The 16,736-nt window shown below is 37.6% G+C and overlaps 1 protein-coding gene across 1 annotated transcript in view; it reads left to right on the top strand.

The window, feature by feature from the left end:
• ARSB (arylsulfatase B) overlaps positions 1-16,736 on the top strand; it is a 216,264-nt gene that overhangs the window by 18,733 nt on the left and 180,795 nt on the right. The window contains exons 2-3 of the mRNA XM_074201783.1: positions 8,230-8,416; positions 11,495-11,685. Of these exons, the coding sequence (XP_074057884.1) occupies positions 8,230-8,416; positions 11,495-11,685 (378 nt within the window). The remainder of the gene's footprint in view (positions 1-8,229; positions 8,417-11,494; positions 11,686-16,736) is intronic.

The following is a 16,736-nucleotide window of genomic DNA, read 5'->3' as shown; positions in this document are numbered from 1 at the left end:
TGCTTAGATCCTAGTAGGTTCTTAATAAATGGTTATTGACTTGCTGATAAAGGTCTTTTACCCAATGAATTGATTCAAATTTTATAAGAAAAAGAACCATTCCCACAATAAACTTACTAATTTGTGAAATGAAGTAATCATTAGAACTTGCATATCTGACTAAGAAGGTGGTTGAGAGGAAAGTACTTTGAAGACTGTAAAGAATTATTTGAATGTATTGTAACATCAGCTGGCACCCAGAGTAAGGCATAAGTAGAAAAGATATGTGATATGTGGTTATCTAAGAATGGAAGCTCTATTTTATGAGACAGTAAATGGCCTTGAAGTTCTGAGGTGAACCTTAGGGATCACGGAGTCTCAGCTATTCATTTGCAAGATGGAAACTAAAACCCAGAGTGGTGAATTGGCTTTCTCATTGTCACATGGTTCATTCAGACATTGGATTTAGACTTAGGGTACCTGGGTTCTGGTCTTGTATTGCAACTCTCAATGATCCTAGCCCTAAACTAGTGTAAATGAATTTACCTAATTACCTAAAATGACTTTACCTTTTGTTTTTTATTTTTGGTTTGTTGTTTTTGAGATAGCTAGAATTGTAATAGGGAGCTCCCTGGACTTGGAGTCAGAAAAGTCTGAATTAAAAGCCCCACCTCAGACATTCCAAAGGTGACCCTAGTTGTTGTGGTTGTTTGTCCTTTGCTCTTGAAGAAGACTATGACATCAGGGATGTGATGTCATGACATACAAATGGATTAGATTTAAGTGAGGGGGGGGGCTGTGCAAAATCACTAACTTTACTTTCTCTTCTGGAGCCATTTGGGTCCAGTGGTCAGTTATGGATCAGGACTAAGAGAGATGACCCTGAATTCAGCGAGAGACTTTGGCTTTTTAAGCTAAGGTCATTCCCAGATCTCAGTTTGACTGTGGCAACCAATAAATGCCCTTTCAGTGGTCCAGGCTAGGTAAGAAATGAGGTAATGAATGGCTTTTTTTAACCTATTCAAAAAAATAAATCTGGGAGGTGAAGACCTTCAGTGGTTTTGCCCAAGACAGAAATAATTGAGATCTTCATTCACTCTGAAGCAATAAGGGCTCAAACAGTGATCTAGCTAGACTTAACCTGGACTTATTAGTGATCAGTCAATGAGAGCCAAAGTAGGTGACTTTAGGCAATCATTTAATCTCGTAGCCTCAGTTTCTCCATCTGCAAAATAGAGATAATAATAGAATCTACCTCACAAAGTTGTTATGAGGATCATGCCCTGCACACTTAAACCATGATGTAAGTTTTATCATGCTCATCATTATCAGTGTCATCATCATCATCATCAGACATTCTCCTGTTGAAATGTAAGCAGATATTGAGTTTTTTACAAAGTAAATGCTCGATAAGCATTTCTTTGATGAATGAAAATAGATGAATGATCAAATATTATGCAGATACTTGCTTCTTATAATGGTTATTAAGTAACTACAATTAAGACTCTCATCACACTATTACCAGGAAAGAAATTGAAGTTGACAAGAGGAGTAACTAGTGACTAGCCACCCATTGTGACAGAATGGAACTCGTGACTCTTTGCAGTGTCTCTTGTGCAAATCATCCATAAACACTCTCATTAAAAGGGGGTGCATTATCCTTCAGGTTTCAAGTTGATCAGAGCCTCCTTTGATATAACTCTGTGTTTCTTTTTTTCATTATTTCAACATGCTCAAAATTGTGTTCATCACTAGATCACTGGGACGTGGAAACAGAAAATTACATCTGTGTCAAAGAATAATAGGAAATGATGGCAGGCTTATTAAAGGGGATATTTACTTCATTACTCCAAGGATCTGTGATTTCGTTGATGAGGATACTCCCTCCACTGACTCTGATCACACCTTCTATTTCACTATGAGAATTAATGAAGCCAAAAATTTCATCACCCTGCTTTCTACCTAGTGATGAATCCTGGACTTCTTTAGTCTAGCCCTCAGATAACTGATAACAGATAGACACTTTATCACTGGGCTGGATTCTTGTGTTGTTGGGTGCTAATGACAAAAATGAAATTGGTCTGGTTTGCAATAATCTTAGATTTTTAATAGTGGAGATATATCAATAAATATAGGCATAAACAAAGAAAAATGCTGTATAAATGTTATATTTGCATATATGTATATTTTTTTGGGGGAGGGATAAGACTCCATCTACAAATAGATAGGTGCTGTTGTGAATAGAGTGCTATATTTGGTATTAATAAGAGATGAGTTCAAATCCTATTTTAGATGTTTTTACTTCTTCTGTGACCTTAGACAAGTCACTTAAATTAACAATTTTGAGTTTCAGTTTTCTCATGTGTATATATATGTATATATAAAGTATATAAAATGCTTTGCAAACCTTAAAGTACTATGTAAATGCTAACTATATTATTATTATATTACTATTATTATCATAGTAATTATCAAGTAATATTACTTGACCAGGGCCATGTATCTTACTGAAGTCTGAGGTCATGTCTTTCTAACCCCCACAGTCCAATAATCTATCTATCTTCTGGGTTATTTAGTTGTTGCTGCAGTTATCATATAATAATAATAATAATAATAATAACAACAATAATAATAATAAATTAATAATGCTTAATTCAATAACAAATTAACATTTAAATAATAAAATCATTAAGACAGTAACAGCAACAATAGTTACTAGCTGGGTAGATAAGAAAAAGTTGCTCTATCTCAGGTATCATCCAGTTGTTGCTACAATTATAAAATAAAAACAATAAATTAATAATAATTATTGTTATGATTATTAGGAAAGGTTTCATATAGAATATGACATGAGTTGTTTCTGAGGAATCAAAGACTTCTGAAAGGTAGAGAAGTGAAGAGGAAATGCATCCCATACATTGGCCTCTTTGCCTCATCTTTTTCTTACCTAACCTTAATGACTGAATGGGCATTGCCTCATGAAACTGTGCTCCAGGAAAGATGTAGCTTTTAAAAGTCAAGTCTCCTACTGCATTCAAGGGCAAATCCAGTTGTCCTGATTCAGAAATGGTCTTTGGACCCAGATGGCTCCAGAGGAGAAAGTGAGGCTGGTGACTTGGCACAGCACTCCCTTCACTGAAGTCCAATTCACATACATGTCATGGCATCACTTCCCTGATGTCATGGTATTCTTAACAGCAGCAGCAGCAGCAGCAACATAAGGGACAGTCAGGGCAAAGGCCCAGAGATGGAGGCAGAGCACTGTGTGTAATAAACAGCAAGATTAATTTGGATATCTGCAAGCTGATAAGTAAAGACTGGAGAGCTAATTGGGTCATGCTGTGAAAGGATCCCAGAGACAATAGTGAGTTACTAGAGCTTTTGGAGTAGGGGAGTGACATGGTTAGACCTAAGTCTTAAGAAAATTTCTATGGCTATGTAGTGTATAGATTGGAGAGGATAGAGATTTTAGTCAGCGACACTAATTAGGAGACGAGGAAAGAGATAATGAGCATATAGAATGATGACCATGAGAAGGACATGGTCACAAGAGAAGATGTGTTAAGAAAATCAACAACATTTGACAACTTGGTGATCTGGGGTGAGGGAACTTGAAAAGTTGAGAATGAACCAAGGTTGGGAAGAAGGTTGAGGTGCCCTCAATAATCATAGGAAAGTTTAGAAGAGGGGTAAGTTTGTGGACAAAAATAAATGAGTATTGTTTTGGGCATATTAATGATAACAGTCAAAATTTATATAGAATTTCTAGCTCTGTGGGCCCTCACAGGGCCTACATTCTGCTAGCAAAGATCCAAAAAGTCTAGGGTCAAAAATAGAAAAAACCACAGCCAAAACCCCTCTAAAGTCTGTCATGGCTCTTTTTTTTCCCCTCTCTGCCTCCTCAGTCCTCCTGGGTTTTAATTATTATCTCAATACAGATGCTTTCTCTCCTGCTTCACCAACTGCCATGAGACAGGCACTACAGTAAGTAAACACTTAATGAATATCAATTCTTTTTATTTTTATTACAACCTTGGGAGGTGTGTGCTATTGTTTTTAATAGCATTTTATTTTTTCCCAATTACATATCAAGAAAATTTTAGCATTCATTTTTATAAGATTTTAAGTTTCATACAGGTTATATATGTGCTATTATATAAAACTTATTTCCATATTAGTCTTAGTTATAGAAACAGATCAAAAGGGAAAAAAATCACAAGAATAAGGTAATTGAAAATTTTGATCTGCATTCAAAAATCAGTTCTGGATATGGTTAGTATTTTCCTTCTTGAGTCTTTTGTACTAGTCTTGGCTCATTGTGTTGCTGAGTAGAGCTGAGTGATTAATAGTTGATCATCAGGTATCAGCTACTATTATGCCCATTTTACAGTTGAGAAAACTGAGACATGTTGAGTTTGCTATTCTTATTTCCAGTTTAAAATGTCTTATAGGCAGTTGGTGAAGTAGGAGAGAAATTATCTGTATTGAGATAATAATTAAAACCCAGGAGAGCTGAGGAGGCAGAGAGGGGGGGAAAAAAGAGCTACAACAGACTTTAGGGTGTTTTGGCTGTTGATTTTCTAAAATTTTTTTTTGACCTTGGCCTTTGGTATACTTTGCTAGCAGAATATAGGCCCTGTGAGGGCCCGCAAAGATAGAAATTTTTCAAAGACCCTGATCACTTACCATGCACCAATCCCAAGGGTTGTTAACAATCCAGCATCCCACCACATATAATAGGAACTCTAGAATTTTTGACTCTTTCTGTCTGCTTCAAAACAGGACTTCCTTTAAACTGCTCCCTTAAGAAAGATATCATTCAGCTTTAAAGCTCTCCTGGAAAAAAAGACTTAATGGGTTTCTTTTAGCCACTTATCCTCATACGTACACCATCAGCTATAAGTAATTCAAGTCTGTATGAGGCACCATTAAAAAATGGTAAAAAGTTCATTCTTTTGATTACTGTGTTAGCAAAACAAAGTGTAAATTCAGGAGAGAAGAAAAGTATAGACTCGAGAGAGAAGGCAAATGTAGAATGAGGGGAAAAGGGAAGTATAAACTCAGTAGAGAAGGGAAGTATAGACTGAGGGGAGAATGCCAGGGTCCATGAGAAGAAAGAAAAGGAGTGTATTAACTGACTGAAGAGTGTTCATGACTAATGGTAAAATTTATTCTATCTGACCTAGGTCCCTGTTGCTACCATTCATAGGCCTCCAGGTTACTCTCCCTCTTCTGCTAATATCAATACGTGGTTTAGAGTCTTGTCCCCACTTCCTCCTTTCAAAGACCCTAGCTTCCTCTTTCCCCATCAACTTCAGATCCTATGACCTCTTTCTACAGTTTGTTTGGATCCTTTATTCATTGAAGTAGGCATACCTTAGTCTTTGTTCTTCCTCATCTTCCCTTATCTACTTTACTAAATTTGTCCAAGATGCCAGAATTACTATTTACAGCTTTGCAGAACTTTGTTTTTCCTTTCTACTACATTATATCCTTGCCAGTATTGGGGATTTGGGGATTCTCCCAATCCTTACATCTAGCCCACAAGGACTCTCTCCATTTGACTTCTCTCAGAGTTAAGGGGTATTTTCTTCACTGGGGAGGGGAAAAATCCAGTCTTAAGGAGTCCTGTCTCCTCACCCAATTTTCTTTCCAGTTTGATTTTGGGATCAGAGTCCCTTATTGATAGCTAGGTGGTTCCTTCTTGCTATGTATGACACTTGGTGTGGGAATTGGCTTTGGGGCTAGAGCCAATTCCCACACCAAGTGTCATACATAGTCTTCTTTGGCTTCAATTTGAATCAGAGTGGGGAGAATGGGGAAATCTGAGCCAACTTTCCTACCTGCCCTCCCCCTACTCTTCCCATTCCATAACCCCACTTAAGTACATATAAGTTGAAGAAGATATGTCTCTTGCCTTGGTTTAATAGGAAAAATAAAACATGGATTTATACATATAAGGCATAATAAATGGAATAGAAATAAATGAAATGCTCAATGAAATGCAAAGTGATGGTTCAGCGGGAGAGATCTGTTTTAATCCAGGGGACCAGGAAGTGATTTTTAAAAAAAATTATGTATTTTTAATTTATGGAATAAAAGCAGCATTTCCATAATGGAGTATAATTTAAAAAGGATGATTGCACATGAAACTAAAGCTCTATTATATAGAACTTACTATTCCTTTTAAATATATAATAGAACTACGTAGACTTTTTCCTTTTTTCTTCTCTTTCCCTCCCACCCTACCATTTTATATATATATATAATATATATATATATATATATTATATATATAATATATATATAAATCCTTCTCTACATAATTGTATTTATCAGTTTTATCAGTGTCTTTCTTCATATATTCTTTGTGGTTAAATTGGGTATGTATAATACTCAAAATGTTTTAGTCACTCAAAGTTGTTCTTAAAACAATATTGTTATTATTGTATATAATGTTGTCTTGGTCCTGCTCATTTTACTTTTCATTATTTTGTGCAAGTCTATCTATGTTTTACTAATATCAAGTTTATCATTTCTTAAAGTACAGTAGTATTCTATCACAATCATTTGCCACAACCTAATCAGTCTTTCTTTAACTATTGGGCATCCCCAGAATTTCCAGTTCTTTTCCACCATAAAGAGAGCTGATATAAGTATTTAGAACATACAGATTCTTTTTCCTTCTTTCCTAATTATCTTTGGGAATATACCTTTTAGTGATATAATAGGGAATAACCAAAAGTGATTCTTGAGACTGGCAGTTGAGTGGGCTTCATGTGGGATACAGAATGTGAAGCACTGGCTTCACTAAGCTCTAAAACCCTTTCTGAGTATTATTTGGTTTTCAAAGACTGTAGAAATGATCTTTTAGTTTAAAAAGTATTTCAACTGTTTCCCATATTCTTATGAAGATTGCATCTCAGGTTATCCTTGCAGTTCATAAGTTGAAATTGAAACCTTATATTTGTGTCCGTCCTGTGGGGAGATTGGTTGAAGAAACTGAGGGTATTTAGCTTGACGTAGAGAAGACTCAGGGGAGAATATGATAGCTGTCCTTAGGTATTTGATGGGCAGTTGAGGGTTAAAATCAACTATTTGACTTCAGCAGATATAAGGAAGAGTGGGTGGAAGTGACAATGGGAGAAGTTTCCTGGTTTAATCTTGATTTCAAGAATTTCATCTTCAGAATTGTCCAAAGAGGGGTTGGCTCAGAAGGCTCTGAATTCCTCTCATTGGAGGTCTGCAAGCAGAGGCTGAATGACCCCTTGATGGGTATTTTGTAGTAGTAAGTTCTTTTTAAATATAGGTTGGATGAATAATAGAAATGTTTTGCAAAACTACACACGTATAACCTATAATCAAATTTAGGGACATAGGAAGGGAGGGAGAGAATTTGGAATTCAAATTTAAAAAATAAATATTAAAAGTAGTTTTTAAATGTTATTGTGGAGAAATAAAATACTAAACAATTTAAAAATATAAGAAAAAATAAATGTAGCTTGGATGAGTTGGCCTCTGAGTCTTTTCCTAGTCTAATATTCCCTGATCCCCATCCATATAATGCTTTTATCCTAAAATTTTTAACATTTACTTTTTTGTCATTATGAGTCTGACAAATCCATAAACACAAATATTTCCATACGTTAAAAATCAGATTGCATATGACTTGGTAAATTTTTATTACAGTTATCTTTCTTTTTTTAAAGTATACATTAAATTTAACTTGGTAATTCTCATCTTGTTCTGCTTGTCTGTTCCTTTTTCTTTCTTAGTTTTAAATTTGTTTTTTCAATGAACAAAGTTCAATGTTCTCTCCTTTCTACCTCCCCCCCAAAATTGGGAAGAGGAAGGGAAGAGAATGAGCATTTATTAATGATTACTGTTTGCCAGGCACACTGCTAAGTACTTTTACAAATATCATCTCAATTGATTTTGGGGAAAAACAAAACAAATCCATGTTTTTTTCTACCCTGTTCTTGAACACCTCCTCCCTTCGAACTGGGACAATAAAACATCCTTTATAGCAAGTATAAACAAAGGTTGTTTTGTTTTACAGAGCATTCCCATATGCATTTTCTTTTCTGATCAGACCTTTGAACTCCATTTCAGAAGTGTTTTGCTTAAGTCTCTATAGGGACAAGAATAGGAGTTCAAGTGTAGTATTGTATTCATGATACTGGGCAGCCACTTCATAGAGTCATATAGTTATAACTTCATTCATTCCTGATCTTATTTTGTTTTCTTAAGATCCATACTGGTTTACAACATCAAATAATCTGGCCCTGTCAACCTAGCTGCATACCCCTCGATGAAAAGCTGCTGCCCGAACTTCTCCAAGAGGCTGGATATGTCACCCATATGGTTGGAAAATGGCACCTGGGCATGTTCCGGAAAGAATGTCTTCCAACACGCAGAGGATTTGATACATTCTTTGGTAATGGAAATCCACATGGTTCTTTATAGTTGTTCTAACTGTAGTCCTCTAATAAAACCCACTAACTCTTATCTAATGAAATAAATGGAAATCTCAAAGCCAAGTGAATCAGTCTTTATTATGCAATCTCCATAAACAAATTCCTACATTAGTTATATTTAAAAATGTATGTCTCATTCTATTTCCTGAATCCAACATTTCTTTTAGGAAGGGAGGGAGTAGCATGTTTCATTATGGGTCTTCTGGAATCATGCTGGTCATTGTGTGGGTCTTAAGCCTTTTCCTACTGGTGCACTTCACCCCATGTGAATCATCTTTTGTTTTCAGTAAATAGAATTTCTTTTTCTGAGTATGGTGGAAGGAAGGATACCCAAAAGTTTCCAATGAAGAGCGAGCATGTTTACAAAGATGATCCTTTTTGGCCAAGTAGTAGAAACAAATGGGAAACACTGGATTTGCTTTTAATCCTGCCTTTGCCACTTACTACTTCAGTAATCTTGGGCAAGTGGGTTTTTTTCTCTTCTGTGCAACAATTTCCTCATCTGAGAATTGAAGGGGTTGGTCTAGATTAGGATCCATTAAGCTAAAAAAAATATCTAGCTTGTTAATTGCATATCAGTATAACTGAGGAGTCCATAGGCTTCCTTATAGGAGGCCACTGGGTTTCATGACACAAAATAGGTTAAGAACTGGTCTAGATAATTTTTAAGAGCTCCTTCTAATTCTAAATCTATGAGTGTATGAAATGACCTAAATGGAAATTGCCTAATAGTCCTATAATAGTAAATTTGTGTTAATATTGAGTCTTTTTTACACTTTTTAAAAAATATTTATTTATTCTCTTTTTGTACAAATATTTTTTATACATTAATAAAATATTCTTGTTTAAGAGTAAACAGAATACCCCCTCCCCCCACAAAATATAGACTCACTTGAGCGATAAAGTAAAGGAGAGAGAAAAAAATTAAAATAAAAAAATAGTAATAATTGTAGGTATGGCCAGGTGGTGTAATGGACAGAGCCTCAGCCCTGGAGCCAGGAGCACCTGAGCCCATATCTGGCCCCATACACCCAACAATCACCCAGCCGTGTGACATGCAAGCCACCCCAACCCCACTGGTCTTTTTTTTCTTTTTTTACATTTTTAAAATCTGTCTTTAATACTTAATTTTTAGGAAGAGCAAATCAGGTTTACATTTCCTCCTCTGCAATGTTTCCATGATACTCCAAATATTCCTACCATAGGGATAGTATTATTATTATGTTTTGACTGTTACTTTTTTAAGTCAGAGATTGTTCAAAAACCTTTTTTTAATGTTTCCAAAAATGGCACAGGTAATAATACACTTTTAGGGGTTGATGGTTTTCAGAACATAAATTCATGTTTGTAAATCATTGTAAAGATAAAGAACTCTGTATGCTCATAATAATAATTATTATTTTATTACTTGAAATCAGTTTGGCGGTTAAGCTATTTGTAAATTAATGGAGCGGCACAAAGAAATGTGTGAACAAATAGCTGTCATTTCTCTGGTGTCCTCTTATTTATTAGATCTTTTCAATATTAATATTTGGCACATATATAACATCTTTGTACCAGGCCTCTCATCTGGATAGATTCCCCTAGATGATAAGCCTATTGCCTGCAGTTTACAGGTGGACAAGCTGAAGTGAGTTCCACAAGGTCACATAATAAATCTTTAGTAGAGCACAGAAATAGAATACTGCTTCTACCTGTCTGTTCCCCCTCTCCCAAGTCTCCCAATACCTAATCTATCCTTAACAAAAACAGCATGATTTTTATAAGAACTTTGCTTCCTCCAAGACAAATCAAGTAATATAAAACAAATGCTTCAGGTTTCTGGTGATTTGACATATGAAGGAATAATCTTATGGGAGGACATTTTTTTAACCACCGCATTTTGTAGTTTTTAAAGCAAATTTTACTTTGCTTCATTATGCTTCTCTAAAGTTGTTCAACACAAAAACCGTTTAGCCAGCGAACAAAGCACTTATTAAGAGGGGCTTCTGATTTGATGAATGGTGGAGCTTGAGAAGCTGTTTGAAAAGAATCATAGGAACAGAGATGCTGAGCTAGAAAGCACCTAAGAGATATCTAATCCAACCCCTTTATTTTAAAGAGAACTAAGGCACAGGGATATCAAGAGAATTGCCCCAAATCCCTTTATTTTTATGATAAGTGGGAGGTTCTTAGTGGATTGATGGTGGGGATCTAGAAGGGGGGGGGAGGGGGCGAAGAGGAAGGCTCATTCCATTTCCTTTATCTTCAGGGAGATTTTCCACAATCTGTCTGTAGATGGCGCCTGAACTGTGTTGTCTATCCATCTTAATGTTTTAAGAGGAGACTCCAGGATTTATTGAACTATTGATAGAGACAACCCATTTCCCTTCTCATTTCTTAGCACCATACATGGGACAGGCAATCAATTGATATCTGACTCCCCGGAGGAAAATATTTAAAGTCTAATTTAGATACAGCTTTTGAGTTGGTTTTATGAATATTCCATACGATGGCCAGGGGGCTTTATTAGGAAAGATTTGTGTCTTTCACCAGCTGGTGTCAGCATCCGACTGAGGATGATTCAGCTGCTCCTGGGAAGCAATATCAAAAACAATCTGAGGATATCAGGAACAAAACCATCTCACATGCCCCCTCTGAATAAAGCCAGATGTCCAGATCATGCCAGCGACAGCTGTTTCCTGAGCTTCATTCTAACTTTAGAAGTCCAAGACATCATTCTCTTTACTCCATGTGAACTCTGAGCTTTTTTTTTTAATGTATTTCACTGATATCACCCACTTGCCTTATAAAACAGCTGAGCTACTGTTTTCTACATCTTTCTGGGGTCATAGGTTAGACTGGCAACACAAATGAAATTTTTATGCTTTACAGTATCAAATATAGAGATGTTAAAGAGTCTTGCTCTGATTAGCCTTGGCATCTGATTAGCCTTGTCATGGGTAATCAATCGCATTAGGCGATTAAATGCTGAAACTTCGTTTATATAATAAGTCTTATGCTGTGCTGACTACTTTCATCTTTCATTCTCATTGTAGGATATCTCCTAGGTAGTGAAGACTACTACTCCCATAAACGCTGTGTACACATTGATGCCTTGAATGTCACCCGATGTGCCCTTGATTTTAGAGATGGAGAAGACATTGCAGAAGGATATGAAAATATGTATTCAACAAATATATTTACGGAAAGGGCTATAGACCTTATTGCTAAACATCCATCTCAGAAGGTACATTCTTTCTTTCTTTCTTTCCTTCTTTCTTTTTTTTATAATAAAAATACTTTACTAGAATGAAATCCAAAAAGATACAGTTCTCAATGTTAAAAGTATACTAACCAAAATAAAATGCTATACTCTTCCGATCGCCATGGAAATCAGCAATGCTATGACAGAAAGACATTCCACCAAAACAATAAATATTCTACTAAAACCTTTGATACCAATTTTCCTTGGGCTGAGTCTTTTGTTTCTCAGAACCAAGGTAACCAAGCCAATGAGAAACCCAAGAAGAGCCTTCCTACCCTCTTAAAGGGGAATTAGCTTAGCTTATATAGTATAGATCCTTTTCTTAGCTAATAAGGAAATCATCAGGGCTGGGAAAATTCCCTCACCCTTTTTGGGGAACAAAGGGTAGGGTCTGATCTGGGATCCAAGCATTAAACCAGAGGTTAGACAAATTCATGAATCCCATTTTCTTTTTTTGTTAATTTCTTTTCTTTTCTTTTCTTTTCTTTTCTTTTCTTTTCTTTTCTTTTCTTTTCTTTTCTTTTCTTTCCTTTCCTTTTTTCAATTCTCATTTTGTACAAATTTTTTACATTAATAAAATATTCTTGTTTAAGAGTAAACAAAATACCCCTCCCCCCATGAATATAGACTTGCTTGGGCGATAAAGTAAAGGGGAGAGAAAAAAAATTAAAATTAAAAAAATAGTAATAATTGTAGGTATGGCCAGGTGGCGCAATGGACGAAGCACCAGCCCTGGAGCCACAAGCACCCAAGCCCACATCCAGCCCTGTAGACCCAACAATCACCCAGCCATGTGACATGCAAGCCACCCGATCCCCACTGCCCTGCAAAAACCAAAAAGAAGAAAAAAAAGACCCAAAATAAATAAAATAGTAATAATAGTAGGGGTGGCTGGGTGGCAGACAGAGCATTGGCCCTTGAGCCAGGAGCACCCAGGTCCAAATCTCGCCTCAGACACCCAAAGATCACCCTGCTATGCAGCCCCAGGCAGGCCACCCAGCCCCATTTGCCCTGCACCCTCCCCCAAATAATAATAATAATAAAAAATGTGCTTCAGTCTTTGTTCCAACACCAACAACTCTCATGGGTGGATTGCATTCTTTATGGTAAGTCCATCGCAAAAGTTACTTCCATATTTTTCCAACATTGTCATTGCTGATCGCAACTCCCTCCTTTCTTATTTCTCCACTACTATGTACTATATTTTCTCTCTCCTTTCACTCTGACTCTGCTGTAGGGTCATTGAGTGGCACAGCAGACAGATCCCTGGTCCTGGGGCCAAGAAGCCCTGGGCCCCCACACCACCCCTTACCTGGCCCCATGGCCCTGGACAGACCTTCCAATCCCAGCCCCTTGCAAGAAGTAAAAAAGAAAATGTGTTATATCTGATCATTCTCCCCCCATGGTCCATCCTCTCCTCCATCACTCACATCCCCACCCCTTCCTCCTGCTCCCCCCCTCCTTCTTACTCCAGATGCCTATACCCCATTGAGGATATATGCTGTGTCCTCTCCTAGCCACCTCTGATGAGAGCAAAGGTTCCCTCATTCCCCCTTGCCTCCCCCCTTCCATATCATTGCAATAGCTCATTGTAATAAAAAAATCTTATTATATGAAATATCTTGGCCTATCCCCCCCTCTCCTTTTTCTTTCTCCCATTACATTTCCCTTTTTTCTATTGACTCCATTTTTACATCATATTTTTATCTTCAAATTCAGCTTTCTCCTGTGCTTCAACTATAAAAGCTCCCTGTACCTGCTCTATTAACTGAGAAGGTTCATATGAGTATTATCAGTGTCATTTTTCTATGCAGGAATACATGCAGTTCATCCTCATTAAGTCCCTCATATTTTCCCCCTCTCCTCCAATCTCTGTGCTTCACCTGAGTCCTGTATCTGAAGATCAAACCTTCTGTTCAGCTCTGGCCATTCCAAAAGGAACATTTCAAATTCCCCTGGTTCATTGAAAGTCCATCTTTTTCCCTGGAAGAGGACATTCAGCCTTGCTGGGTAGTTCATTCTTGGCTGCATTCTAAGCTCTTTTGCCTTCCGGTATATTGTATTACAAGCCCTATGAGCTTCCGATGTAGTTGCTGCTAAGTCCTGTGTGATCCTGACTGCAGCTCCATGATATTTGAACTGTGTCCTTCTGGCTGCTTGTAATATTTTCTCTTTGACTTGGGAGTTCTGGAACTTGGCTATAATATTCCTAGGGGTTGGTTTTTTTGGATCTCTTTCTCGGGGGGATCGATGGATTTTCTCCATTTCTATTTTGCCCTCTGCTTCTAGAATATCAGAGCAATTTTCCTGTAGTAATTCTTTGAAAATTATATCAAGGCTCTTTTCCTGATCATGACTTTCAGGTATCCCAATATAAATTATCTCTCCTAAGTCTGTTTTCCATATCAGTTGTTTTTTCAATGAGATATTTCACATTTTCTTCTAATTTTTCATTTTTGTGGTTTTGAAGTATTGATTCCTGATTTCTGGTAAATTCATCAATCTCCCTGAATTCTATTCTTTGTCTGAAGGATTTGTTCTCCTCAGAGAGTTTTCTTATCTCTTTTTCTATCTGGCCAATTTTGCTTTTTAAGGCATTCTTCTCCTCAATAACTTTTTGAACTGTTTTATCCATTTGACCTAAGCTGGTTTTTAGCATGCTATTTTCTTCAGCATTTTTTTGGATTTCCTTGCCTAAGCTGCTGATTTCATTTTCATATTTTTTCCTGCTTCTCTCTCCTTTCTTTCCCCAGTTTTTCTTCCAACTCCCTCATTTGATTTTCAAAGTCTTTTTTGAGCTCTGTCATGGCCCGAGCCCAATTTCTGTTTTTCTTGAAGTCTTTAGATGCAGGAGCTTGTGCTTCCTCATCTTCAGACTGAGTATTTTGATCCTTCTTGGGCTCATTTGCAAAATATTTCTCAATGGTCTTCCTCTTGTTTCTCTGCTTGCTCATTTTCCCAGCCTGGGCCTGGTTTTGGGGTGCTTCCTGAGCTTTTGGGACACTCCCACAAGGGTCTCAGTGTGTGAGGCTATGTCCTCCCTCCTGGTCTGTGCATGACCATATGCGCCCCACCTCTGCCATGGGGCTGAGGTGGAGGGGGCCCCTGCTGTTCTATGGGGGGTCCTAGACTGCAATCAGGATCCGAATGTGGTCAGAACCCCAGAGTCCTGTTCCAGGGGCAGAGGACAGAGCTCCGCAGTTTCTCTCTTCACTCTCCTCCCTTAGCTCAATGGGCTGGTGCCCTGGGAGCTCCTGCTTACCAGCTCCACCTGCTTCTGTTTCCAGATCTGGGCTGGGGAAAGACCAAGCTGCTCACTGTGTGCCCTGAGGGCTGGGCTCCACGTGCTCACTCTGGCAGAGGTCCCCCCAGTGTTCCCCCACTTTGTGCCCAGTGCTCCCCGAGGTGTAGCTCAGGAGGCTCCTTGGCTGCTGTGAGTTGGGGCTCTCAGCACCCTGGGGCTGCCTCCGGGAGGCTGAAATTCTTTTGCTCTGGCAGGCCACCCCTCTGGCGGGCTGCCCCTCCGGCCCCTGGGAGCAGAGCCTTTCTGCTCTTTTCCAGGTTACCTTGAGTAGGAGAACTGCTTCACTGGGTCCCTTTGTGGGTTCTGTCTCTCGAAAATTTAGTTAGAGTCCTTAGTTTCAAGTTTTATCAGAGAGCGCCTAAGACTCAATCCCTTCTTGTTGCCATCTGGGCTCTGCCCCCCTCCTTCTTTCTTCCTTTTTATTTCTTTCCCTCCCTCCCTCCCTCCCTCCCTCCCTCCCTCCCTCCTTCCTTCCTTCCTTCCTTCCTTCCTTCCTTCCTTCCTTCCTTTAAAACTGTTTAATACATAGGTTACAAGGTAACTAGATATGGATTAGATTTTAATGGCAATAGTTAAATTATTTTAATCTGTGGCAGGTTAGACACAGCCTTTCTTCTCTCCATTGGTCTAGATGAGTGCCTTCACCATGGTTACAGCTATGTCACACATCATCTTTAAGACCTATTTGGTCTGATACTTCTTGGCCTTGACATTCATGATACCTACCATTCTGTGGTTGTCCTCTGTCATCTTCATAAGTGACAAATTGGTCAGGGAGAACTTGATGGCATAATGATCAAGTTTACTTCTCCTAGACTCTCCTGATGGTTATTGAAGTTGGACTACCAATGAAATTAAAGTGCTTTGAATCACTGAAAAGTGCAGGGTATTTGGATCATCTTCTTTTGGGTCACCCTTCAACAATGCTTTATTTTGTCTGGAGGAAGATAATTTCCTTTTTTTTTTTTTAAAAAAAACCTTTGGTGCTATCTTGTAGGAAAGGGTTCATTGTTTTCTTTACAAATAATGATAGATTAATTTAGGTGATGCAGTGGATAGACTTCTGGGCCTGGAGTCTAAGATCAAATCTGACCTCAGACACTTATTAGCTATATGATCCTTGGTAAATTATTTAACTTCTTGACTGTAAAAAATGTATACTAATAGCAACTATTTCCCAAGGTTGTTGTGAGACTCAAATGAGATGATAAATTGTTAAGTGCTTAGCAGAATGTCTAGTACACATTAGGGGTTATATAAATACCAGTAACTATTATAATATTACTATTACTGTACCATCAAGGATCATAGAATCACAGATTTAGAACTGAAAGAGACTTTAGAGGTCATCTGATCCCACTTCCTTCATTTTAGAGTTTCATTATTTAAGATTTAGAGAGGTCTAATGAATTCCCTCAAATTACTCTGTACTTCAAACTATCTTACATATTACTGTCAAGATAATTTTCCTTAAACACAGATCTGACCATATTATTTCCCTATTTAAATAAATTCCAGTGACTTCTTTTTACCTAAAAGATAAAATATGAATTCTGACATTTAGCTTTTTAAACCTTCTACAATCTGACTCTAAACTATCTTTTCAATTTTACTCTTTATTACTCTCCCTCCATCACCATTTGATCCAGTCAAAATGACTTTTTGTGCTCCTCTCAAAAAGTACTCCATCTCTTATCTTTGTGACTCTGCTTTGGCCATCCCTATGCCT

The sequence above is a fragment of the Macrotis lagotis genome, chromosome X (assembly GCF_037893015.1).
Source record: "Macrotis lagotis isolate mMagLag1 chromosome X, bilby.v1.9.chrom.fasta, whole genome shotgun sequence".
Taxonomy (NCBI): domain Eukaryota; kingdom Metazoa; phylum Chordata; class Mammalia; order Peramelemorphia; family Peramelidae; genus Macrotis; species Macrotis lagotis.
This window is presented reverse-complemented; position numbering and strand designations above follow the sequence as displayed.